Source organism: Etheostoma spectabile, chromosome 2, assembly GCF_008692095.1.
Source record: "Etheostoma spectabile isolate EspeVRDwgs_2016 chromosome 2, UIUC_Espe_1.0, whole genome shotgun sequence".
NCBI lineage: Eukaryota > Metazoa > Chordata > Actinopteri > Perciformes > Percidae > Etheostoma > Etheostoma spectabile.
This window is the reverse complement of record NC_045734.1, coordinates 476,430-502,660: the sequence shown is the minus strand read 5'-3', so window position 1 is coordinate 502,660 and position 26,231 is coordinate 476,430. Positions and strand designations below refer to the sequence as shown.

General features: G+C 41.0%; 1 protein-coding gene across 1 annotated transcript in view; it reads left to right on the top strand.

The window, feature by feature from the left end:
- The first annotated feature begins 9,903 nt into the window (after positions 1–9,903).
- Positions 9,904–26,231, top strand: part of LOC116694682 (zinc finger and BTB domain-containing protein 49) — a 29,125-nt gene continuing 12,797 nt past the window's right edge. The window contains exons 1-5 of the mRNA XM_032524510.1: positions 9,904–10,269; positions 13,899–14,002; positions 14,788–14,905; positions 18,503–18,639; positions 25,182–25,275. Of these exons, the coding sequence (XP_032380401.1) occupies positions 10,188–10,269; positions 13,899–14,002; positions 14,788–14,905; positions 18,503–18,639; positions 25,182–25,275 (535 nt within the window). The 5' untranslated portion in view covers positions 9,904–10,187. The remainder of the gene's footprint in view (positions 10,270–13,898; positions 14,003–14,787; positions 14,906–18,502; positions 18,640–25,181; positions 25,276–26,231) is intronic.

Genomic DNA, 26,231 nt, shown 5'->3' with positions numbered 1-26,231 from the left:
TCCAAATGATTACCTTGATTCAGGGACTTTTTCCCCTCGTCATGCCCCCTGAAGAAATTTTTGCTGCCCAAAAGATGCAAAATCAATGAGGCGCTTCTTTTGTCCTTTTTTTTCTTACTCCTCATTGTGGCTTTTCCCTTGCCCCCCCGCTGCTATCCATTTTGTAAATCCACCCTGGACTCCCAAATTTCTTAAATTTTTCCACCATCGTGAGGGTCCTCGATCCGATTTTTTGCTACTGCCTTGTGAAGCTATTAAGGCTGTTAAAAACCTGTGGTTTCCATTTCCCCTGACTGTTTAAAAGCAAACAGGCACAAAAATTTGTTCCATTTGGGTTGTGCTGTTACCCCGTCATAGCGTCGTAGTACCCCATCCGTTTGGGTAGGTCTTCCTCTTAAATAATTTTTTCTTTTTTTTCCAAGATCGCCTTAAAAAAAGGCACAGAAGGAGGGAAAAGGATCGTCAGGAGGGGGGAAGGCAGCGGCCATCTTTCCCTCCGGGTTTTCATTTACAACCCATAAAAGGTAAATTTTGATGACATCCGGGGGCTAGCGTCAACAACGCTGGGCCCTGACAGAGAAATTTATTTTTAATCTTTTTTTTCATTTTCTCTGTAGTAGTGTAAAATTATACTTTCATCTTATTTATATATATTCATATCTTGCTTTCATAATTCTTACATGCTTATTATATTTTTTATTATAGCAATTTAACAATACGTGTTTCTCTTTGCTCCCCTCTTTTTCTGTTGCTGCTGTTTTTACAAAAGGTTAAAATGTTACTGTTTAATATCACAACAGTAATATCAGCTTGGGGTCATCAAGACACTTCGCTAAAACGACCTGCTTTTCCCGGTTTTTCTCAAAAAAGGCTACCCCAAAACAATTCCTTTTTCAACAAATTTTGGGAAAAAAGAGCAGTGCTGCGAGAAAACGCTGAAGTTCCCCCCGGGCCCTTTTGAGATAGGGGCTCTTCGCGTGCCCTTTTTTTTTTTTTTTTTTTTTTGTTTTTTTTCCGTTGGGTTTTTTTTGTTGGGGGGGTTTTTTTTTTTTTTTTTGTTTTTTTCTTTGGGGGAAACCCTCAAAAAGCTAGGGCCGCCCCGGCCTCGGCCGGAAAATTTTGTTAACAGCCGCCCCTTTGGGGAGGGGCCCCTGGTTTTATCCGGCGCCCCCCTGCTCTTTTCGGTGCGCTTCCACGTCGGAGCGAAAAGCCGGTGATGATCATTTTTTGTTTTGGTGGAAAAACGTTTCCTGCAGAAGGGGCACGGGGGCCGGGTCCCCTTTTGGGGGGAAAGCTAGGGGTTTCATTGTGTTTATTCTTCGGTTGGGCCCCTTGGGTTTTTTTTGCCCCGGGCCCGTATAAAAGAAGGGAAAGTTGGTTTTATTTTCCCGGGCTGGGCCGGGTAGGCGAAAACGGGAAATACATTGTTTTTCAAGCGACATTTTTTTTCCCCGGGGGGGAAACGGGAAGTCTAGAGGCCTTTTTGAATAATTTTCCGGGTTCGGCAGGTACACCCCGCTTTATGATAGCGCTACTTTGTGATTTCTGTTTTTTTGTTGTTCGTGAATTTGTTTTTTTTTTTTAATGTTTTGGTTTTTTGCTGTGCCTATGTTTGTTTGATTCATAGCGGTTAACTGTTTTTGTTGTGTCTGAGAACGCTATTTGTGTCTTTCATAGCGGTTGTTGTCTTACCTAAGTTGTGTTGATTCCTAGCGAGTTGTTGTGTTGTTTGTGACATTTACTAGTTGTTTGACACAATAAAGGTTGGTCGCTGCACAAGAAACGGCATTAATATTGTGGGATTTGGTGAGTTGTGAGTAAATTTGGGAGGAGATATGGGTCGAAACATAGTGTAAAAGTCCCTAAAGAAGTAAAATTTATGGAAAAAAACCTTCCGGGAGGCATTAGAATTTGGGAAAGAATGTTGTGAGTATGGTTTTGATGGAAAGACAGATAAGCGTCTTTGATGGTTTACTAGAGCAGGCAGGCACAGCGTTGAGATAAGAAAAAAGAGAAAGAATTCAAAAGGGACCAGCTCAAATGCAGCTATAAGAAAGCACAAAATCCCAGTTACAGAATGTACGGTAAGACAAAGTCCAGGGATCTAAACAAAACTAATAAAAAAACTATTATTTTGATATAATATTTATATAATATAAAAAAACAATAATTAAAAAGGGTCAGAAACCACGAAGTGCTCGCTGATCCCACTCTGGTCCAAACGAAAAGGAAGCAATTTCAAACAGAGCGGGGGTAGTTTGCAGTTTCATTTAAGTTGAAGTTTTTGCCTATAACAATTTGAATTGGATATTGTGACCCTTTTTTGGCAGAAGATTTGCCCGTGGTATCCCACTGAGGGTATGTCGGTGAAAGTCTCTCTTTTGTTTGGGAAATTTTGGGTTTGTGTGTGTACAAAAAGGAGAAAAAGTTTTTTTGTTTGTCCCCCAGATTGCTTGGTATGACAGAGGAAAAAGAGCAATTGACATCATGTGCATCCCATCCGGACTAGAACGGTGGACGAATAGATTTTCAAAATCATACAGATACACAACATCCATAGCTGCTTATCAGGATTTTCATCGAAAAGAAATCTATCACAGAGATAACAGTCTTGTAGCTTAAGGGTTACAGGCGGTGTTGCAGGTTTTCCCTCGCAAGGTTTACCGAGAACTAAAAACTAGCCGTTGTGACGAGTACGTAACAGAAGTACTTCGGCTGCTTGTTAACTGTTTTTTGGCAATGTCTACAATAGCAACAAAATCACACGTTTCTTCGGGCCTGTAGTGGATGGAATGATGAAATGAACCAGGGTCGCAGGCTTTAGAATGCTTGGTTTTATTAGGACAACAAAACACAGGTTTCCTGAACGTTTTCTTTACGTTCATTAAAACTTCTAAAGTGCCTGCGTAAAACATGATTTAGACTAAAAAGAAAAATTATTGAGAGTGGGGAATACGATTAGCACGGTACCCAAGAGCTATTAAAAATAGACAAACAAAGAAAGGCATTTTTAGTACAGTGGATGAAGAACCACTGCGTAGGGAAAGGAAACAGATAAGAAACAACAAAACTAGTTACCTAAGGCGGTACCCAGTAATGCTTTTGAACATCCAGACAGGAATATAACACTGTCACTATCACTAATGCATTTTCCCTCTATCCGAGTTTTAAGATGGGATCCGGCTGCTCCCGTACTCCACCACCCACCCTACTCCTCCCCTCCAACTATCCAGGCCCGAATGAGAAACACCCGTCAGTGTCGCCCCCAGAGCAAGCACCAGGCGGGGCAACCAGATTCCCACACAGCCCACCTCGCTGCACGCTCTCTCTCTACAAGCAGCCACGGCCTCGTCCCCCACCTACCATCTGACATAACGCAGCATCAGGTACGGGCAGCCAATGCTACAAAATGCGAAACAGCTGAAAATAATAACAATAAACTTTGAGCATGTGCACATTGGCTGAGAGTGTGGGGGGCCAAAGCAAAGGCGAAGCGAGAGGAAAGGCGGGGCGAGGTGGAGGGCAACGGACCAGCAGTGGACCGAGACCATCTCAACTGTGGAGGAAGAGTCACTGGGCAGACGAATGCCCATTCCCCAAAATCAAGAAGTGGTAACGACAACCGAGGTTTCCCCCATCGTGGGTACACACCTACAAGCCAGCAACGGCGGACTAAGGGAGGAGGGGAACAGTGAGTGGTGGAGAGTCTGAAGCCAGTCTGCACCGGATAAGGGCAGTGAAACTGCAAAAAACACACCTACCTATCTGCTTGCAATGAAGAAAAGCTTCCACAGCTACAGAGCCCATCAAAATCAACCTTTCCCACACACGATCGGGAGAATTCGAGACCAATATTGTCACCATGGCCAGAAAAACTGTAGAAGGTGTATTTACTTAGCAATTTTTTATCTGAGGTGGATGAATTGGTCTACTATGATCTTCAAAGGTTTAGGGAGGGATGTAGAGGTTTTTGGTTTATTTCGTTTACAAATCTGTGAAATTATGTTCAAAATCTTTATTTTGCAAACACAGCTTCCTAGTAGAGTAGTTCTTTAACAAGGGTGCAAGTTTAGCGATTGTTCCAATATTTTCTCTCCCATGTATTGTTTTACATAGGATCTAATATTCAGAGCAGGAGAGAAAGGGAAAAATTGTTTTGCTCTCTCCTGTTTCCATGATTTGTTAGGTCGGGACTCGCATGTTCGAAGAGGAGTATTTCAAACTCCTACAGTTCTCAAGGTTGTGAGATTAAGAAGCACAGCGCAGTCTGACTATGTTTTCCACATCCACACACACACACATCTTATCTGTTTTTTCAGTGGTATATCTCTCTGTGTCAGGCCTGCAGGCCTGTTGCTTAGGCCAGAATGTGATTCACCCCCTTGCGACTCATGTCAGAAACTAAACTTACATTCCACTTATTTTTGTCTCATCGAAACATAGGACTTGTTGAAGATTTTTTTTCAGGCCAGATGCAATGTCTTGAGTGTGCTTTACATACTTGCTTGAATATAGAATTGTGCAGTCGAAGTGTAACCTTGATAGAGAGACTGTTTTTCAGAATCTAGCAACTATAGCCATATCTCTTTTGTCTACTTCAACACAGATCAGTGAGAAACTTGGGACACGTGTCCCTAGAACTGGTGACCAGTTGCTGCCTGGACTGAAAACCGTGGGGGGGACGTTTCCACAAGGCACCTCCCTTGTCCACGGGAGTTTATGAAGCTCCCTGTCACACAGTTATACCGGCCGCGCGCATTGTGTTTCAGCGGCAAAGTAAGCTGGCAAACACCCACAGCACACATTGTTGATTACGCTGTGAATATTTTCCCACCGAGATCTCCACCCTTGCTGTCCCAAGTGCAGACTCACCTGTGGGAATCGCATAAATTGATAAAGCGCATACCAATTTGTCAGCCTGAGTGTCATCAAAAACCGCGCACTAGACTTCAGGCCCAAAATTATCAGTACCTCTGAAACAAGATGACATTCCGACCGGTCTTTTAACTCTCTATTTAAAGCAGGGTGTTATTGTTCCATGTCGCAACGCGGCGTATTTTCCTGTCAAAAATCTTGATAAGGGGAAAACCGCTCAAATGCGTTTTGTTCATTACCTCAAAGCAGTACAGGCAGTGTTCCACCACGCACGTGCACCTCACTTACTACACACCGTACACTAGGCTATCTCAAGGAATTCAGTGGGGCACAATATTGTTCTGTTGTTTTGTTTTGACTATTGTTGTTTTTAAGTGTTTCCAGTGTTACAAGAACAGCCAATTCTTCTGGTTTGCTTCCTGTTGGATGGGAAGGCATACATTTTCAACAACCGTTTGGGACAGTATTTGTTGAACCAAGTCCAACAGTCCCTATAACGAAGCTCTGAGAGGAGAGAGTGCCTTGAGATTTAACTATTACAACTATTGCATTTTTAGTGTCACCTGGCAGCAGAGGCCAAGCACAAACATGCAAGAAAGTTCCCCACTGAGGATGTATGGCTTGGTGAGATTGGTGCAACTTTGTTAGGGCCTATATCAGGATATTACGTGTCCTGCTTACCTAAGAATTTGTAGCTAAGAGTGACCATGGCGGGGGCCCATGTCTCCAATGTAGGAGCAGAAGGTGTTCACACCTTCAAGGTTTTCATTCTTACTAAAAAACTTTTTTTTAATAATACTAATGGATAATCCACTATAGCAATCGCATGGGCAGGGCCATGTGCCAAAGGTGCAAGGGCTATTATTGTTAATTTGACAACATGTGTCCCTCACAACATTTTGCTAAGGTTAAATTTTGTGTAAAGCGGGCATTTTTGAAGCATATCATGATAAATTTTGTTGATCTCACATGTCAGAGGGGAGAAATTCGTTGTCACAGATAGCCACAACTTAAGACCACAACTACGTACTAGGAATGAGGGAAGAACGCTCAGTTAACCTCCGTTGGAGACCCCTTTGGCAACCACCCTGTGTGAGGGTTAGAAGCTTCTAGTCTCTGGTGTGAGCATAGTGTTAGAGTAGGGTGTAACAACTGTCTCTGCTCTCTCTGCCAAAGAATCCGTTTCTGCTGCCTTGCCCTACTCCCGCTGTAGGACCGCTCCACATGCTGGCAGCCTGGAGATTCGTGGTCCGTAGAACTTCAGATGAAGACCTACTGGCTTCCACATGGCCGGTCTCTCCCGGTTCTTCTTGTCACCCACAGCAGTGAAGGTTGCTGAAGAGGACGACGCGGTGTCCCACGCATCACACTGCAATAGGTTCCAGTACCTGAGGACAAGTCCAGTCCCGCCAGACGCCCGGAAATCCGTGACCTGACGTTAGGCGTTCTTGTGTCACCAAATTGCAACACGACACACACCAGAAATGAGGCAGTGGTAAAGACTGACTCCGACGGTGTGTCACGGCTGGTGACGAACCTCTGACACAAGAAGTCCCGATAACCAGCACCACAGGGGTACTTCTGCACCGCCCAGCCACCGCACATCACGCAACCCACACAGCACTTTTCCTGATGCACAGCCCTCGCTGTGACGATGGAAGAACACCGGAATAGAAAGACATGGTGTAGGACACAAATGTATTCTTTTTTGTCTGTGGTTTGGGGTTCATTTATTTAACAATCAGATAGTGATAGAGCTTAAAATCTGACCAAAATGAATGTGGCCCAGCATATGGATGATACTTAACCAACTGTAAACAAACTTTTGCCTTATCTTGGCGCAAAAGGGTCGGGCCGCCCTAAGGAGGGTCGATCAGGAATTTTCCCCTTTCAGAAGAAAGTTTTTCGCCTTCGCCTTGATGTACACCTTCCTGTGAGTACATGGTTGTGTGATTATTGAAAACCTAAACCTGGACAGATAATATTGCTGATGTTTGGTAAATGTACACCAGAGGAAATACAGAGAATTTATTTTATAAGTCTTTTATTCATATTTCTCTGTATATGTCTTAAATATATAACTGTCAATGCTTATTATATATATATTCATATCGTGCTTGTCAATATATTCTGACCCTTCTTATATCTCTTTATAATATTATATGCACATTTAACAATACTGTGTTGCTCTTTGCTCTCCCTCTTTTTTCTTGTTGCTGCTGTTTCTTACAAGCTTCATAAATGTCCCTCACTGTTTTGAATTCACAAGCATTACATACTTAGCTTTGGAGGTCACCAGAGTACACACTCGCTCAAGCTACCCCTGCACTTTGCCCTGGTTTTTCTCAACATAGGCATAACCCAAATACCGACCAGATGTCCTTGTTTTCAACAATTGTGAAAAAGAGACAGAGCTGCAGAGAAAATCGCTGAAGTTCCACCAGAGCCTTGCTGCAGATAGGAGGCCTCTCGCCGTGACCTCCCTCTTGCAATTGTCTATCAAACTGCTCATTTGCCGTCTGAAGTCTCTTTTTTTCTTGCGTTACCGTGGTTTATTTAGTAGTTAAAGTGTATGAAACCGCACAGGCCCCTATGGTCGTTCTGTCACGTACACATCAAAATTTAATTGGCGGATGAACACTGCAAAGTTAAAATCAAATGGAAAGGGCGTTTAATAAAGGGTAGAAATGAAGTGCTGGCCCACGGGTGTGATTCGTTTAGAACATAAAAAATCCGCTACCTTTCTTTTGGAATAAAGAAAAGACTGAAAAAGAAATTGTTTTCGCACACAAAACTTAATATGAAAAAAAATTTTTTTTTGGGGGCCAGGGAAACAAAAAGGCCCTGAGGCCCTGCGCCCCCCAGCCCTTTTTATAGGGGTATTTTTTTCCCCCCGGCCTTACCTGGTTTTTGAGGGAAAAGGGAGGGTAAAACAAGGGGTGGGGAAAGGGTTTTAAGACAAGAATGGGTTCAGCCTTACAATTTTCGAAAGGTTCTCGTCAATTACGTTTAAAGCTTGCTTGTAACGCTCACCCTACGGAAAAGTGCTTTAATAGTCCCTCACTGGTCCCCGTTGAAAACAAGGGGCCACTTGTCCTTATTTGTACGTCTAGGGGAAAAAAAATAAGTTTTAAAAACCTTGCCCCAAAAATTATTTATTTTTTTTTTCGGGAATTCAACGTGGGTCCAGGTACCCACCCTGAACCTCCATTTCAACATAAATGAATAAAAAAGGCATGCTGTTATCAAAATTGCGCCTAGCCGCCAGTAAGGCCTGGGCGTGTCAATTTTTGTTCAATCCCATGAACGTTTTAATGATCAGACTAAATACTTGAGAGTTGCTTTGAGCCATTGCTCTAATTTTAGGACAATGGGGGCGGGTTGGGAAAAGTTTGGGTTTTTGGGACGTCCCGAATTTTGGGGGATGTTGGTCACCCTACTTTGACTTTTTTTTGAAGTAAAGTGAACATTAAAGAAAATTCCGGGAAAGTGTATGTAATTTTAAACGCTAAAAATATGTGAGTATTTTCCGCTCACCTAATCGGTGCGGGAAAAACCCTGATAAAAGGGCATTTAAATGGGGAAAGTTTTAGATGTTTTTGGCCTTTTAACAACACCAATCAATTAATTTCTAAAACATGAACAGGGACCTTCTAAACAAATGTTTTAAACATAACATTAAAAAAAGGGCCCAACAGTCCTTTTTTGGGGGGAGACCATAAAGGAAAAAAGTTTTTTTCCGGTGGGGGCGGGCGTGTCTGGCAGCCCCACCTGGCTTGATGAGTAGTTGTGACGTGGGCAAGTGTTTAAAATTTTAATCTTTGGGAGCTCTGCCAAGAGAATTCCAATCTTCCCCAAACAGCAGAGCGGGGTGTTCAGGCTAAGGAACACTTTTAAATAGGGGGTTTTGCCCCCGTGTAGGCTTGTCTGCCCTCGGAAAAAATTTGGGGGTTTAAATCCTGCATCCCTGTCAAATGCCTTGGGAGACCTAAAACCCGAGTTGCCCCCGGGGTGTTCCATAAATGTAATGTGTGGATGTTAAGTGATGAGCGGTGGATTTGAAGCAGCCTGGCCCCTGTTGAAAGTTTGGATGGGAAGGGTTTTGTAGGCTACTACGTAAAAGGATGGTTTGTTATGACAAAAAGCGCTATTAAAACATCCTTTATTTTAACATGTATTACATTGTAATTTAAACCCCAAAACTACTTAAGTCCAAACTGTCGCGAGCTTTCCCGACTATACTATAGGGGATTCCTCTACGGCAAAAGTAAACGCGGGTTTGACCAATTGTAGCGGAGCCCTTGTGGGTACAAAGGAAAAGGACCTTTTTTACTTGTGTATTCTTTAATAAACAACGGACAAAGGGGTCTTTTAAAATTCGAGTAAATTTTTGTGTCAAATGGAAAACCAAAAAAAGTCAACAATGGAAAGCTAAAAAAAGGGGTGGCTTGGGACATCAAAGGGCCATAGCGTACGCTTAAAGAGGCTTTCCCCCTGGTTTGTTTTGCAGTTCAACTGGAGTCCTTTGATTGCATTTTATGGGCCCAAGCTGCTCCCGTCGATTGTCCCGTATGGTGGCGCAGGCCCCCCACAAGGGAGCCTCTCGGGAATTACGTCACGAACAAAATACCGTAGTTGGTGCAAAGCGCCAGTCATTTAAGTCACGGTTATTGTTTCCAAAAGACAGATAAAAAATGACTTTTTTTTGAATTTACCCCCGGGGCCCGGACGACGTAAAAAGTGGGCATGTCCAGAAAAAAAAAACGTTTTGGCCCCTTTGGGGAGTGTATTTGCCACTTTTAGTAGTCACGCTTTTCATGGTAAGAATTATGAAGCCCTTTTTGCTGCATTTGGTGGTTTTTCAGTAGTCTGCTAGATTTTTAAAAATCTTTACTTTTTAATCAATTGTTTCTCGGTTGAAAAAAATATTTTTTTTTGTTAAAATACAACCGGAAAAGAGCCAAAAGTTTGCGGTCGGACTTTGGCATTAGGTGGTAGGGTTTGAGGGCGCTCCCAACAAAGGTTTGCTTCTTTTACCGTAAAAATTTAAAACGTAGAATTTCCCATAGCGGTTTTTGGTTTGCCAAATTCCCAACCTTATTGGTACTTTTTAAGACACGGACGCCAGGGGCCACCCACTACCCGGGGGAATGCTAGCCCCGGCTTTTGACCCAGTGGCCCCCTCAGGAGGTCCTGTAATGCGCAGGGCGGAGGGTTGTAAGCTAGTAGACGACGACTAGCCGTGGGGAGTTTACAGTGTCTCGGCCAGAGAGAAACAAAAACCCCAAAAAGGAAATGATTTTCTGGGGAAGATGGCCCGGGGAAACGCCGAGAGGAGGCTCCGGGAGAGCGCCATGAACAGCGGCCGATCCAGGGTGCAGATAAGCACCACCGGTAGGACAATAGTAATGCTAGGGTGGATCACTGAATATAAAACCATGTCAGTCTTTCATTCAAACACAGTTTTAAGGCTAGTTTGTTCCGTCTACGTTTTGGCAGTTGGTTTTTTTGTTTTAAACCAAACACAGAAAGGTAAAAGTACACACATTAAACCCAGAAGGAGAGAATGGCCATTCGATAAAAGTATAAGATAATGCACTCACAGGATCTGAACCAAGGTAAAGTTAGAAGATAAATATATAAATCAATGTATACATATGCTTAATATATAAAGGTGTTTTATGTTCTTACATTTAGAAATGAAATATTTCAGCTATCCAGGAAGTGTGTGATAATATTTAGTTACGTTATTATGTGGAAATACTGTAGATCCTTCCCTAATAATGTCTGAAGTGACCAGCAGAAATCCCAATGGGTTAACAAATTGTTCACTGCTCTACCAAATAACTTCATATTCTCTATATGAGGAAGCTAGTGTTCCCGTTTTGTAGAATCAGAATCAGCTTTGATGGCCAATTAATGCCAAACTTATAAAGGAACCAGAACAGCTGCTCTGTCATAAAAACAACTGGAGACTGTGTACAAGCTGATATATGGGTCTGATAACATTTGAATCAATCAGAATCGGACCTAACACGGTGTGAGTGTTTCTGTGACTTCCTGGAAATAACTGTCCGTCTTGACCACGTCTCCATGTCTTGACCGCGTCTCCATGTCTTGACTGCGTCTCCATGTCTCCGTCCACTGCTGCCGCCTGCTCTCGTCCACTTTACAGGCCAGACGTAGCTCATCTCGAACGAGGCTATGCATGTACTGGACGCAGGAGTTTTCTAGTTTGTTATTGGAAACAAACATTGTGACGGTCTCTAACAGGAATATATACAGTATCTTTGAGAAGACATGATTTCCAGCCTATTTCATACAAACTGTTATTGACTGTTATTTGTTGGAAAGGTCATGTTGTCAAGTGACAACATTTTGATAGATCAAGCTCATGCTATCACATCTGCCACATGCTTGAAGAACTGTCATCCTGACTTGCACGGGAAAAGTTGAAAATAGTCTCTAACGTAAGCAGTATTACAAAATGTGGGGCCGTTTTCTGCATCTACTTTGAAAGCAGGCGCATAGTCAATACTTGGCCAGGGCAGCACTGGCTCACCAACTTTGCTCACTAGCCCGTCCAGCCAAGTTTGCTCAAAATGCGCTTTATGAAAAATATTTAAAAAAAATAGTAGCAGAACTAGTTGTGTGTAGGGCTGCTCGATTTTGGGAAAAATCATAATCACGATTATTTTGGTCAATATTGAAATCACGATTATGTAACACGATTATTTCACATGACTTTGTAAACGTGTTGCATTTATTAAAAAGACACCTTTCAACAATTCTTAAAACATTGAACATTTATTGTAGGCTACTTTTTGAACTATTAAAATAAATATAAATTTCAAATCAAAGTATAAAAGTAATTTATTCCCTGTATTTCCTTCCACAATCTCTTTAAAACAAGTAGGCAACATTTTGGCAAAATATAAACAAATTCCAGCAACTCAATCCAGGAATATAAAAGGCTGGCCCATCATCAGGCCCCAGCATTAACAGCTAATAAGTTAACTATTAGCGCATGTCTTTAGCTGAATAATAGGCAACAGACAGTTATTATTTTGTGCCTTTCCGAATTCAACGGATAAGGAGTTGCGCTGTACAGTGTGTGTGTTAGGATGTCTGGGTTACGGAGGATGTTGAGGGAGTTAATTGCCGTTTCTGTTTCTTTATTAAATTGTCATAGGTCACTGTGTTTAATTTTCAAGTGGTTAAACAAATTCGTGGTGTTCCTTTACTTGCAGCCACTACCATGTAGCAAATCTTGCACGTAGCATGTTTCTGCTCGTCGTCGGATTCCTCGAAGCCAAACTGTTCCCAGACAATGGAGTTGGTTTTGCCTTTTTTGCTTACCAAACGCTGCTGTGGCTGCCCTCCTTCTGCCATCTTTACTCTCGCTAAGTTTTTAAATTCCAGCGAGTAATATGCACGCGACCTGCCTCCCTGACAGTGTAGGCTGAAAGCGTTTGGCTTCGGGAGGGGCGGATGTGCGCATGACGTGTGTGCGCGCGCGCCATTCAGAACACACGAGGAAATTACAAAACAGAACAAAATAATGGCAAAATAATCATTTTTACTCGATTGTACTATTTTGGTAATCGTTGGGAGCCGAAATCGAAACCGAAACCGAAATTCAATTAATTGCACAGCCCTAGTTGTGTGTGTTTAATGTTTCTTCTCTTCTGGTCAAAACATAACTGTTGCTGGAGCTCCCGGGTAGCTCAGCTGGTTGAGCGGGTGCCCATATGTAGACTCTAGCGGGCCGGGGTTCAACTCTGACCTGTGGCCCTTTGCTGCATGTCCTTCAGGGGGAATGACTCCCTCCCCTTTTCATTTCTTCAGCAGTCCTGTCAATAGACTCTCAGGGCTACCTTTCAGACTATAGTAGTAATAGTGCTAAAGGTTACCATGACAACAATGGCTTCTCTATAAAGTGGTATGACCAGTTTTCTTGGTTGGAATGCGGTGTATATAAGGAGAGCTTTTCTGCAGCATGTGCAGACATTTCCCCAGCGGAGCTGACAGCCGATCGGTGAGAGAGGAGTTAGTTTAAGTGGCTTCTAAGAAAACAACTAAGCTTGTCTGCTGTTTGTTTAGTTGCCACTTTGTGCAATAAAATGGTTAATTATTAACAATGCTGTCCGATGCTGCTTGTTCTGCCAGTGCAAATACGCTATATTTTCACTTGAATGGGTTATGATAGACAGGTTTTTACTATCTTACAGCCTTTATAGACTGATCTTTGTCAGTTGAGCATGTTGTATAGACAGTTTTTCTGTTATTGCCATTGAAATGCAGTATGTTGGAAAGTGAAATTGTTGCTGTTTTTTCAGTTTGTTCATTTTTTTTTTTTTAAGTTATTTTTTTCGGGGTTTTATTCCCTTTATTTAGACAGGACAGTAATGCAAGTGTGAAAGGGGGAGAGAGAGAGAGAGAGGAGCGACATGCAGCAAAGGGGCCACAGGCCGGATTCGAACCCCGGGCCGGCTCATCGAGGAGCAAGCCTCTGTACATGGGCATCCGCACAGACCACTGCGCTATCTGGATGCCCTGCTTTAAATTTTTTATTAAATCTTTTTTTTTTTTTGGCGGGCAAAGATGGCCCACTTACTTTTGGCCCACCCAAAATACAATTTCTGTCTAAGCCACTGCTCGAAAGTGAAAATTTGCATAACATTTTTGGATTCATGAATTTTAGAGTAGGGGGGATTGTGTATTGTATGTTAACTTTCATATGATATCCTTTCCTTTTTTTAATTGTTTCCATTAAAAAAAAAAATCTCAATCCATTGCTTTGAAAAAGGTCTGACAGATACAGCTTAAGCAAAAAGTTGATTGATTAATGTAAAACATTGATAACATTCCTTAGCAACAATATGCTTGGGCTTATTTAGATAACTATTAAGATGCTATGATTTTCCCATTGTTGCTTCAACTGTAATGACACTGTCAATACTAACCATTTAAATGTAAAGTGTCAGTGTTTCTAAATAGACACTTCCTTTGTTTTTGTGTAGGTGGTGTGTTTGAGCGACGGATGGATGTGGCTCTGTGGTCTGGTAGAGCTGCTGCAGAGGATGCAAGCAGCGAGCCCATTCATTTTGACAGTGTCCAGAGTAAGGTAAGCACTCCAAAAGGGAGTCAAGGGGACTAGGATTTTTGTAGACATGAATGGATGTCAATACATGCTCCGGGAACTAAAACACAATTAGGGACAGGTTGGCTGCTGAGCAATGCTATAAATGAACTCTATCCGCTGTCTGTACTAGGTAGCTGTTCTGGGTGAGCGCATGTGCTGTAGCTGCATGAATTTTGAGGGGTGTCACTATCCTCCAAATCCACAATTCAATCGGACTTTCGATTGTAAGGTCACGATTAAGTTGAATTTTCTAATGAAGCATTTTCTTTCAACAACATCGATGCCACAGTAAGAGAATACGATTATATAGTTTGAGTTGTTTTTGTTGCGCAATTTTAATTTATATTGTTTAGTGTCAAATCATATCAGAAGTTATCTCAGGACACTATACAGAGAGAGAGTAGGTCAAGACCACACTCTGTAAATTACAGAAACCCAACAGTTCCCCCCAAGAGCATGCATGTGGTGCAACAGTGGCGAGGTAAAATGTCCTTTTAAACAGGCAGAAACCTCGTGCACAACCTGGCTCTAGGTGGGCGGCCATCTGCCGTTGCTGGCTGGGACACAGAATTTAATGCACCATTAGTTTAAAGTTGTGTATCTGAAGTCATTGTTTGTTTACATAACTTACTCACAGGGAAGGCAAAATGGGCTTCAGGGAAGCAGGAGTATGAATGAAAAGCTCGTTTTAATCAGTTTTTGATCTGAAAACAAAATTGAATGAATATGAAACTTGTCGTTACTGACAAACCTGCCTTATTTTGCAGTCTCCAGACGTGGAGCTGGTGGAGCCAGAGCCAGTGCTGGTAAAGCAGGAGAGGGTTGAGCCAAACATGTCAAGAGTTGAAGAAAGAGAGGAAAACGTGCCGCTTATCAGAGATGATGGTGAGTACAGATAAAATACTGTTTCACGTGTATATAAGACTACATCGTGGGTAAAAATACTAAATACTCTGACTCTGAGCGTCTGCAGCATTGACAACAGGTATGTTCTCAGTGCTCAGTCAGATTCCTGCTTACTTCTTACCTCATTTAAAGGAGCACTCCACTAATTTTACACATGGTCAGTTTACTATTGCATTGCCAGACCTATCTCTACAGTGCTATGGAGTAAGGTCTGGCTACAATACGATACATTCTAGGATAGGAGAAAAAAACTCTGCTTTGTGTCCATTTCTTAAAACCATTCACAATCGTCTTTGGCGTCTTTTGGAGCTCCAGGTAAAATTTTGAAAGCCATTGCTGTAGAAGATGCAAGGTAAAGCCAGAGTGCGGTCAAGCAGTTAGAGTTGCGATGCATGGAGATGAGGCGCAATTTCATGTGTGTTTCCGTGCTGGTCGGCATTCTACTTTAGCATTTAGTGGCAGACTAGAAAACGTGTAGGCGTATAGACCCTTCGCACCTGATGTCATGCTCTACTTTCGAAAATGATGAACGCGATGACGGACGGCGGAAGAGCTATGCTGTAGACAGACGCCAAGCTAAACGCGTACATGTTAGTGTTCTCCCATACACAATCTGCAGAGTAATCCTCACCAACACAAACGTGTATGTATTATTTTTCTGTTTTAAATGACTGATAAATAATAATAAAAGTATCCTCACCCGCTAGCTGCCGTGCTAACCATCTGTTCCTGCTAACAGGTCAACTCCATGATGAACCACATAACTATCATCGGTTATTCACTGACCTTCATATCCCAAAAAGAAAGCCGTTCCCTTGATCATTTACTTAACGCACATACAAAAGAATCTTGGTTAAATTATAGATGATATGGCACGGAAACTAAATGCAAGTCTGCGGCTAGCCGACCAGCAGAGATGGCAAAAGTACTCACTTCCCGTACTCAAGTAGAAGTACAGATTATTGTGTTAAAAAATACTTTGGTAAAAGTAAAAGTACTGATTTAACTTCTTTACTCTAGTAAAAGTAACAAAGTACAGACATGAAAATTTACTTAAAGTATAAAAATAACAGTAGCCTTGCGAATGACAAAGCTACCTGGACCAGACAGATGACCAGACAGACTACAGTGGACATGGAAAAAACGCTCTTTCCATGCCATTACCTACATTTTAAATGGCTGGTAAAATGGTCTGCCAATAGGCCTAAAACATATAGCCTTTTTACTGTGACAGAGACTGGGACTAATAAGATTCTGACCAAGTAGCAAGATATGAATTCAAGTGTGATTTTGTGAGAGGTGTATAGTGTATATGCACATCCAATTAGATTCAGTTTGGTATTGATGACACAAACGATAATAACTAACTCAGTGAGGACTAGATTAGGACTGTATTTAAAGATAGTTCTGGTTTCCAACTGTGGCCCAGGTGTGTCTGTTAAGACACCGACGGAGACAACTTCTCTCTGTTGATGCTTTACAATCAAGCATCAGTATAAACATGGGGGGGGGGTAGCTCTGCTATGTGTGTTTCTGTGTTAATAAAAGAAAGAAATAACATTGTAAAGGCTACCATACACAATGCACAGGAATCAAATATGATAGTAAATAATAACAAGAAACCCACTATTAATTACATTATCTTAATGAGCAAGGGTGTTCAACAATTGCCATTATATCGAATCAACAGCCAGGGGTAACCTAGCTAACAGGTGAAGAACACAAACAAGCTAACTTTTAAATGGGCCAGAACTACAGACCAATACAACAACAGGCTTAAATGAACTGACTACATAAGTTAAATGACTTACAGTTCTCAAAGACGCACGCGATCTCAGCAGATTATCCTCCGGACAGCTAGTTTTTTTCTTTTCTCTCACTTTTTTCTCTGTGTGGCGTGCGCGCCCGCTCGCGGTGTGAGGCGCGTGTCTGTGTTATTCTCCAACATGCACTCCCAATCACACCTGATAGACAACCTTTAATACAAAACTAAAGTAACGAGCCAATTTTGTAAAATGTAAGGAGTAGAAAGTACGAATATTTGTGTTAAAATGTAAGGAGTAAAAGAAAAAGTCGCCCCAAAAATAAATAGTTAAGTAAAAATATCTGAAAAATCTACTTGAGTACAGTAACAAAGTATTTGTACTTTGTTACTTCCCATCTCTGCCGACCAGCTAGCGGCAGTTAGCTTTGGACTCCTCGCTAGCAGCTGCCATCGCGTTGTAATATTCACCGGTCAAATCTTAACATAGGCTACACAGCTAATATAATCACAGATAAGAAGATGGCTAGATGTTACAATTATGTGTGGTTACTACTGATCATATACACTCTGTGATTTACTGCATGGATTAACATGTGATAGATAATTAATGACTGCCCTTCCCAGAGCCTGGATGCGTCCATTAGAAAGTTGCATTGGCACACCCAGTGGGGTAGCCACAACCGACCATGTCCTCTAAAAACATAGGCTACATGTTATATACATATTTACTTAAGTAAAGAATAGATGTTAATACAAAATAAACCCAAGATTGATGTCTTATCTTTGCTATTATGAGGTACCTCACACTGCCGTTAGCGTAGCATTGCGTACCTGTAACTGCCAGCTACAAAGAACTGGTAAACATCCAGACCTTTTAAAGGCTTTGAGATCAGTACCAGTATACGGGGAAACCCCGTTTACCACATAGTGTTACAGATCGTGTGGACTTAAGTCAGACACGCTCTGCAAATTAATGAGGTCCGTGAAAATGGACAGAGGATGGAGGTAAGGGTTGGCATCCAATCCTGCTATCTCCAACTTCTCCAAATACTGCTCTTTGAGAGCACCTACCAGATGCCCTACCTCGACTGATAACAGCACGACAACTTATTCAATAGAAGAAACCATAAAGAAGAAGAGAGTAGTAGTATTATAATTCCACTTTATTTAGGATTATTTATTTCAAACTGATTGAAACAAATGAAACTTTCCGCTCGTATACTACCACTGTTTAGCTTGTGCTTCCGGTGATTCTGCAGTCCGTCATAGCATTTGTCACGTGTTTGTGGTCACGTGTTTGTGGTCACGTGTTTGTGGTCACGTGTTTGTGGTCACGTGCATTGACTTAGTACCGAAGTATCAGTTCTCGTGACATCCGTAATGTTGAGTACTACTAAGGTTGTGTCAACAGTCAATGATGTCATAGTGATGTTAGCAGGTTTTGGCTGGGAGACTACAAATATTTAACAGAAGAACTGTGATGCTAACTGCAGGCGTTGAGTTTGAAAGAGTTTGGTGTTAATTGTGACACTGCCTTAATGTCGCTGACTGTTGTTGTGTACCATTTGGCACCATTTAGGGACAAGCACCATTTAAAAAAAGTATTGTTTTAGTACCGGTATTGGAAAAAACCCAAAACAATACCCAACCCTATGAATCAATGGGAAAAAAATGACAGATTTGTCAAAATTAAAAACAAATCATGATAGTTGCGAGTATCATGTGAAGCATGCATATTTTTGTGTGTTATATAAATATAGTCTGTATCAAGAGACTAAAGTATTAACTATTCAATTTGTTTCTCTCTGAAGGAGTATTGGAGTGTGTCCCTTGCGGACCTGTGAGACCCAGCCTTGAACAGCAGGACAACAAGTCCACTTCCTGTCAGACCTGGTCCCAGATCCAGAGCAGCAGGACAAGGCATGCCGGCAGCAGCAGAGGAGTGGAGGTCAGTGGCTCCTCTCCTCTCCTTAATTGTGAAGTCAGTGCCTCTGTTGAAGGCAGAGACTCACTGCAGCAAACAATAAACCCACCCCAGTATATTGATGACGGCAGCAATGACTCACAGTTTGATGTGTTGTGTGACGACAATAGAAGCGCTAACGCGTTGGTCGAGGAGTTTTTTGACAAGCACTCTGGGCTTGAAGTGGAAGAAAGGAGGCCGTCTTGTTCATACTCGATGGCAGCGGCTGATTTCCAATCAACCTCTTCCAGTATTAACGGCTGGATTCGTTGCGGCCCTGGTGTCCCCGTGTCCCAACCCTTCAGTGACAGCAGCAAAGTGCACCATCAGACAGGCACCAAGGAAAGACTGTTTGTTTGCAGCTACTGCGGCAAGGCTTTTAATCGTCCCAAGAAGGTGGAGATCCACCAACGCGTCCACACGGGGGAGAAGCCTTTCAGCTGCACCACATGTGGCAAGATGTTCTCCGAGGCTGGGAACCTGAGGAAACACCAGAGAGTTCACACTGGAGAGAAGCCATACAGCTGTAAGATGTGTGGCAGGGGATTTGCGTGGATAAGAAACCTGAAAACACACCAACAAAAGAGTCACCCTGAATTTTCTACCGAAGAGACCTGGGAACAGACCTAATCTTTCTTCTTCCCGGAAGTCTACTGTAGGATGTAATAATCAAGCAAACACTCTATGTTGGCAGTCAAAAAAGACTGCTCAACAGCATGAAAACAATTTGGGACCTTTTTAGGAACTTTCAACCAAAGTGCTGACGTGAAGGTGCTTTTGGACAAACAAGTTGAACATAGTTATGATGAATTTGTCAGTCTTCTTTAAAATATCTCTCAACACAATGTCCTGGTCAAGGAAAGGTTTCTGACTAAAAAGTTGGGAAACAATTTTTTCTAGCGTCCAAACCTGAAATGTGTAGTATCATCTACCAAGGTTTAGGGCAGGGTACCGAATGCTGTGCTTTTTTGGGTACCTGACCAAATGAAATTGGGACTACCGACGTTTAATAAAACGGTGCCAAATTTCTGTACCTGAGAGCGCGTGTTGATGATCAGCTCTGACAGACACACAGACACAGAAGTGCGGACGGAGTGCAAAACTACTTAGCCTAGATTGTTGAAGTCACAGCAATGCTGGTAAAGCGGTTGCAAGTGTGGTTACTCTTTTTAAAACTCAGACAGCATTCGTTGCGATATAATGGCGATTTGATAGTGGTTGTGGTGTGGTTAACACTTCGTCCAAAAGAGACAGGCACAGCAGTGTTCTCTACGCCCTGGTGACAAGCTGGAGGTTGTAAGGAAAGGCAACTTTATTTCCATAGCACATTTCAGCAACAAGGCAAAGTGCTTGACACTTTGAATTATCTTAGCTCTCAATTATCAAAATGAAAAGCAGGATTAGCATTTCCTCGTTCTGAATTTATTATTTAAATTTGACCATATAACCTTAGTGTGGTACATTTCCCCAAAACTATGGTGGTTATACGTGTTACAACTGGATCTTTTTAAAGAAAGAAAATGGGAATGAAACTTGGAAACTCTTGATCTTTATGAATCAAGACTTGATTAGCCGTCCCCGCAGAGTTTGTCAAACAGGCTGGCCGTGCGCAGGCGTAGGTTGTGGGGCACCATGAGCTAGCGGAGCTCGGCAAGCAGGTTGCCGAGACAGCCATTCCGTTGCCTCCTGTCTGAACCCATTGAGAGGCTCAAACATAAGCCATGGCTGAATCTGTAATGTTCCTAGTCATCTAGATGTGCGCTGGTCAATCAAAGCTAAAATGTAGTCACCAGACGAGTAAGTGTGCTTCCAATCACTTTCACTTTTTATGTGAGTAAACCATGTTAAACAAAATATTGATCTTACAGAGTAGTTGTACATACATGTCTGTGGTAATACTTCTAAAATAGAACAAGGTGACTTGGTCATTAAAAGTATGTTACACATTTTGTTGTTTTCATTGGTCAAATTGTTGGAAAGAATTATGTTTCTTGTGTTGAAAGTCAGTCTTGGCCAGTATTCAGTCACTAACTGTGTCTAAAAAGAGTTTTCTTGACAGGTTAAATATTTATCAGTTACTTTTCAAGATCGGATTAGATCCACCGGACACTACTTATATGTCACTCTTAAATCTGGTTTGTCTTTTACTTTTGTTATTTTCTTACAAGCAATGCTACAATAAAAGTTTTTTTTCTTTTTTTTTTTTAAACAGTCTGGCTCAGTGCAGTGGCATAAAAGGCTACAGTGTGGGGTGCCTGGGTACCTTACCTGGTAGAGCATGTGCTCCATGTTGAGGCTCAGACCTCACTGCAGGGTCTGCAGGTTAAATTCTACCAGTATGTTATTCCCCCTCTCTCCCCCCCTTTTCATGTCTAAGCTGTCCTATCAAATCAATTCTAAAATTCCTGAAAAAAAATCTTTTTAAAAAGACAATACTACATTACATCACTTCATCAATCTTCACAGAGAACAATGAGGGCAAACCGCACCACCAAACTGAATTTAAACTGAATATTCTCTGGTTTAGCTCAGCTAAAAAAACTGAATCCGTCAGCACGTTTGCATGTCGTTCATGGCCGAGCCTGTTTGGAACCGGTAGGCTACAGAAAACCTTATCTTCACTTCGCCTTGTTAACTGATTTAGCCATTTAGATAACAGACTGTCCTGCAGACAGTTGTCTCATTTATGAACAGAATGAATATAGGGGAAACCCAATTGATATTTTGCATATTTGACATTTTTTAAAAATATTTTTCTGGGCTGGCGGAGGTTTCTGTTACAATTATAGGAGAAATACTGCATGGACTCCCAGTAAATGTTTGAGAGCATTGAAATTCAATTCTAAATGTAACATTTTTCTTGTTTTTTATAGTTGAAATATTTCAGAATTTGTATTCAACATTGCATTTATTGAATAAAATATGCTTCTGGAACCACGCAGCCCTTTTTATAAGAATAACGTTGTCATGACTTGAAATCTCAGATGAATGTTATCACGTTTGCATTGCTGCAATAAAAAAGATTGATCAGTAATTCAGCAGAGACTGGACACAAGGAAGTTTTTTTTTCTTACTGAAAGAATGGTTTTAGGTTGCACACAGTTCAAGAATAATTTCAGCAAGATATAATTAAAGAAGAAATACACAGCTAAATTGAGGCCAATGAACATAGAACTATTATGCACATGTAGGTTAATATATATATATAGACACACAGTCAATATAAAAAGTCTACACACCCCTGTTAAAATGCCAGGATTTTATGATGTAAAAAAAAAAAAAAAGATTAAACTGATAAATCATGACAGAACTTTTCACCACTTTTAATGGGACCTATAATGTAAACAATTGAATTGAAAAACAAACTAAAATCTTCTATGTCGAAAAATAAAAAATAAAAACCTTACAATAACCTGGTTGTATAAGTGTGCACGCCCTCTTTACAACTGGGGATGTGGCTGAATTAACCAATCACATTCAAACTCAAGTTAAATAGAAGTTGTCATACACCTGCCATCATTTAATCTGCATCTTGGAGTAAAAGCCATGGTCCGCAGAGAGCTTCCAAACCATCAGAGGGATCTCATTGTTGAAAGATATCAGTCAGGAGAAGGGTACAAAAGAATTTCCAAAGCATTAAATATACCACGGAACACAGTGAAGACAGTCATCAAGTGGAGAAAAAAAGGCACAACAGAGACATTACCAAGAAGTGGTAATTAATGAAAAGATGAGAAGACAACTGCTCAGGAAGGCTTCCAAGAAGCCTACAACAACATTAAATAAGCTGCAGGAATTTCTGGCAAGTACTGGCTGTGTGCTACATGTGACAACAATCGCCCGTATTCTTCGTATGAATGGGCTTTGGGGTAGGATGGCAAGAAGGAAGCCCTTTTCTTACAAAGAAAAACCTAAAGTCTCCCTAAAGCATGTTGGAAAATGTGTTATGGTCTGATGAAACCAAGGTGGAACTTTTTGGCCACAATTTTAAAAGATACGTTTGGCACAAAAACAACACTATACCCACAGTGAAGCAGGGTGGTGGCAGCATCGTGCTTTGGGGCTGGAGCCGGGGCATTGGTCATGGTGGAGGAATTATGACCAGTTCCAAATACCAGGCAATTTTGGCACAAAACCTTCTGGCGTTTCCGTTTGAAAGCTGAAGATAAAGAGGAAGTTCACCTTTTAGCATGACAACGACCCAAAGCACACATCCAAATCCACTAAAGCATGGCTTTACCAAAAGAAGATGAAGGTTTTGGAATGGCCCAGCCAAAGCCCAGACCTGAATCCAGTTGAACATCTGTGGGGTGATCTTCCTCACAATATGACAGATTTGGAGCACTTTTGCAAAGAAGACTGGGCAAATATTACCACGTCAAAATGTGCCATGCTAATAGACTCCTACCCAAAAAAGACTGAGTGCTGTAATAAAATCAAAAGGTGCTTCAACAAAGTATTAGTTTAAGGGTGTCCACACTTATGCAAATAGGTTATTGTACGTTTTTATTTTTCCCCCTCAAAGGTTTGTTTTTCAATAAGATTCTTCACATTAAAGGTAGAAAAAGTTCTGACATGATTTATCTTTGTCTCATTTTTTTTACATAAGAAAACCCTGCCATTTTAACGTATGTGTAGACTTTTTATATCCATTGTATGTATATCAGTGTACACTAGCGGTCAAAAGTTTGGGGTCACTTCGGAATTTCCATTGCACTCCATTATAGACAGAATACCAGTTGAGATCAGTTGCCTTGTTTTTTTAACCAGCGCAGCAGTTTTTAGATTACATTATGTGCTTACATAATTGCAAAAGGGTTCTCCAATGTTTTCTCAGTTAGTTTTTTTTAAAGGATATCAGATTAGTGAACAGAATGAGCCTTTGGAACATTGGATGAATGGTTGCTGATAATGGGCAATGTAGATATTGCATTAAAGATCAGCCCCCCACTCAGAACAGCTGGTATTCTGTCTAACATCGAGTGGAATGGAAATTTGTAAGTGGCCCCATACTTTTGACCGGTAGTGTATATAAAAAGCTTTAGTGACCAACAACTGTAAATTCTAAACAATAGAAATAGTGCCAAACAAAGGAATACACAATGGAAATATGTACACACGTGAAGACGTGTATATATGTGTGTTAGAGGAGAGGATTAATATTTGGTGTATTATTTAATAATGGGTGCTCCGATAGCTCAGGTGGTAGAGCAGGCGCCATACAGTTTACTCCCTGACTCAGCAGCCGTGTGTTTGACTTCGACCTGTGGCCCTTTGCCCTGTCATTCCTCTTGCCTCCCCTTTTAATTCTTCATCTGTCCTATGAAAATACAGGCCTACGATGCCCCCCCCCCAAAAAAAAAAAGTATGACAATAATGAATAGTATATGTAGGCTACATCTTAAAGCACAGTAGTGTGTATTTTAACTGTAAATATATAAATTAAAAATTGTAGGGAAGTGGATGTTTTAGGGTTAAAATACTTTGTTTAAACATTACAGATTGTCACATTTTGTTTTCAACTCATTGCACTTATACCGAGTAACCTTGCAATGCAATTGTTTGACAACACAAGAAGAAACATAAATAATTTGACAAACATGAGAATTAAATGTTAACCTTTAGTGTTCCTAATATACATTAAGGCAGGTTCAAGACAGTGATGGAAAATTCCTTCACTTGTCATCACACACACACTGCATGTTACTCTGTGATTATCTGAAGACTAGACTTTGACTTAAATTATCTAAATGGGCATTACTCTTGATAGTTTTTTTGATTAACCCAGCTTTTACTGTAGGACTATACCTCGAACATCACAAGTATACCAATAGTGAACTAATAATCTGTACACTAAAAAAGTCAGTTGGAATATTTTAGAAAAACGCAGCAGACCAAGTGTCATACATTGGGTTTGGCAAATAACATATGTAAAAAGAGGGAAGCAAGACTTTTTAGATGGGGCTAGAAGAAGAGGAGGAGGAAGGGTTACTGACTAATGGAAACCTTGTAATGTGGATACTGTGAGTTCTAACTATTAAATGATGAAATAACCTTAAACTGAATTAGTTAGGCTGTGATTTGTGGTATCATTTTTGGACTGTTTATATGAAATGTCTTTGAGAGGTTTTTAACTCTTTCTTCATTTGACTTGTTTGCTGTTCCTGTTTGTCTGTTGGAAGTTTTGTTTCCATCACCTGTACCTCAGTGTAGATTTGAGTGGTCATGACATGTTTTGTTGTGTAAATTGTTAATAAACATACTGTTAAAGAAGATCATTACAGCAAAGGCCCCTACATTTTAACAAATAACTGTTTGATTTTCTATCAGCAGAATGTTTGCAGTTATTTCACTAGTGACAAACTCACTAAAAATGATTACCTCACTCTGCAGCCCCTTTTATCAAGTTTTGAATGAAGTTGCTTCTTTTCAACGCCACTCATGCTGTGCACATTGTATGGTGTGTAATTATGTTGTGTGTCTGCAACAGTAACATCAGACATTTTCTCTTTATTGTGCGTGTGCAGAAGGAGGAGGAGCCCGATGTGGTGCTGGTGAAGGTAGAGGAGGTGGAGTCGGTGACGGGCACTCAGAACCAGACAGGCCTCAGCATACAAGAGGGTGAGTGGACACGTCACCTTTCATTTGGAGCAGTGATCACACTAGGTTTATCCCTTCTCTGACATCATCCTGTGGGATCTGCTGACCCTCCCTACAATATAAAATACATATGCCTTTACCCAACATGGCCAGTTTTCTAGTCTTAATGAATACTCATTCACATGAAATCTTCATTCATCAGAATCATTTATAATGACAAATAAATGATTCTGATGAATGAATATTTAAAAAATAAAATGAAAACGGACGGTCAACTACGAGTGTTGGCTTTGCATAGTTTGTCCACCAGAGGGCGTTATACAACATCCCTGTTGTCAACACAGATTTTTTTTATTGTGTTTTTTTAAAAGACTTTAAGTTTCATATCTTAAGTTTTTATTTTTCTACATTTTATTTATCAGAACTTATATATATTTTGATGTTCCTCTGTCTGAAAATAAAACAAATTATTAACATATTATTTTAGTATTAATATTATTTTAGTAATAACTAATGTTAGGGAAATCTGTTTAAATTTTGTAACACGTTTCGGGATTATTTTCTTTAAAGTATACCGTATATTGGCCGATATATTGGCATATCAGATTTTTTATTGACCAAATATTTGTGTTGGTATTGGTCGGGCTCTAATTCACATACACATCAATATACTGGTGGCTGAGGCTGCCATACAGGTGCCGCCTTTTCATCAGATAAACATTCACACACTAGTGGGCTTGCCACCAGCAGTTATTTGTTTCACTTCACTGACCACTCATAAACAAAGAAAATAGGCTACAGCCTTATACAAGCCTGATGGCTGCGTTTGCACATCACGTGGGGCTGTCTGTTACCAGATTTCAAAACTGGGAGCCAGTGCAGGTTAGCTAAAACTGGGGTAATGGCGACATAGTTCTGGATTAATTGTAATTTCTCAATTGATTCTTTTGAAAAACTGGTAAAGAGAGTAATACAGT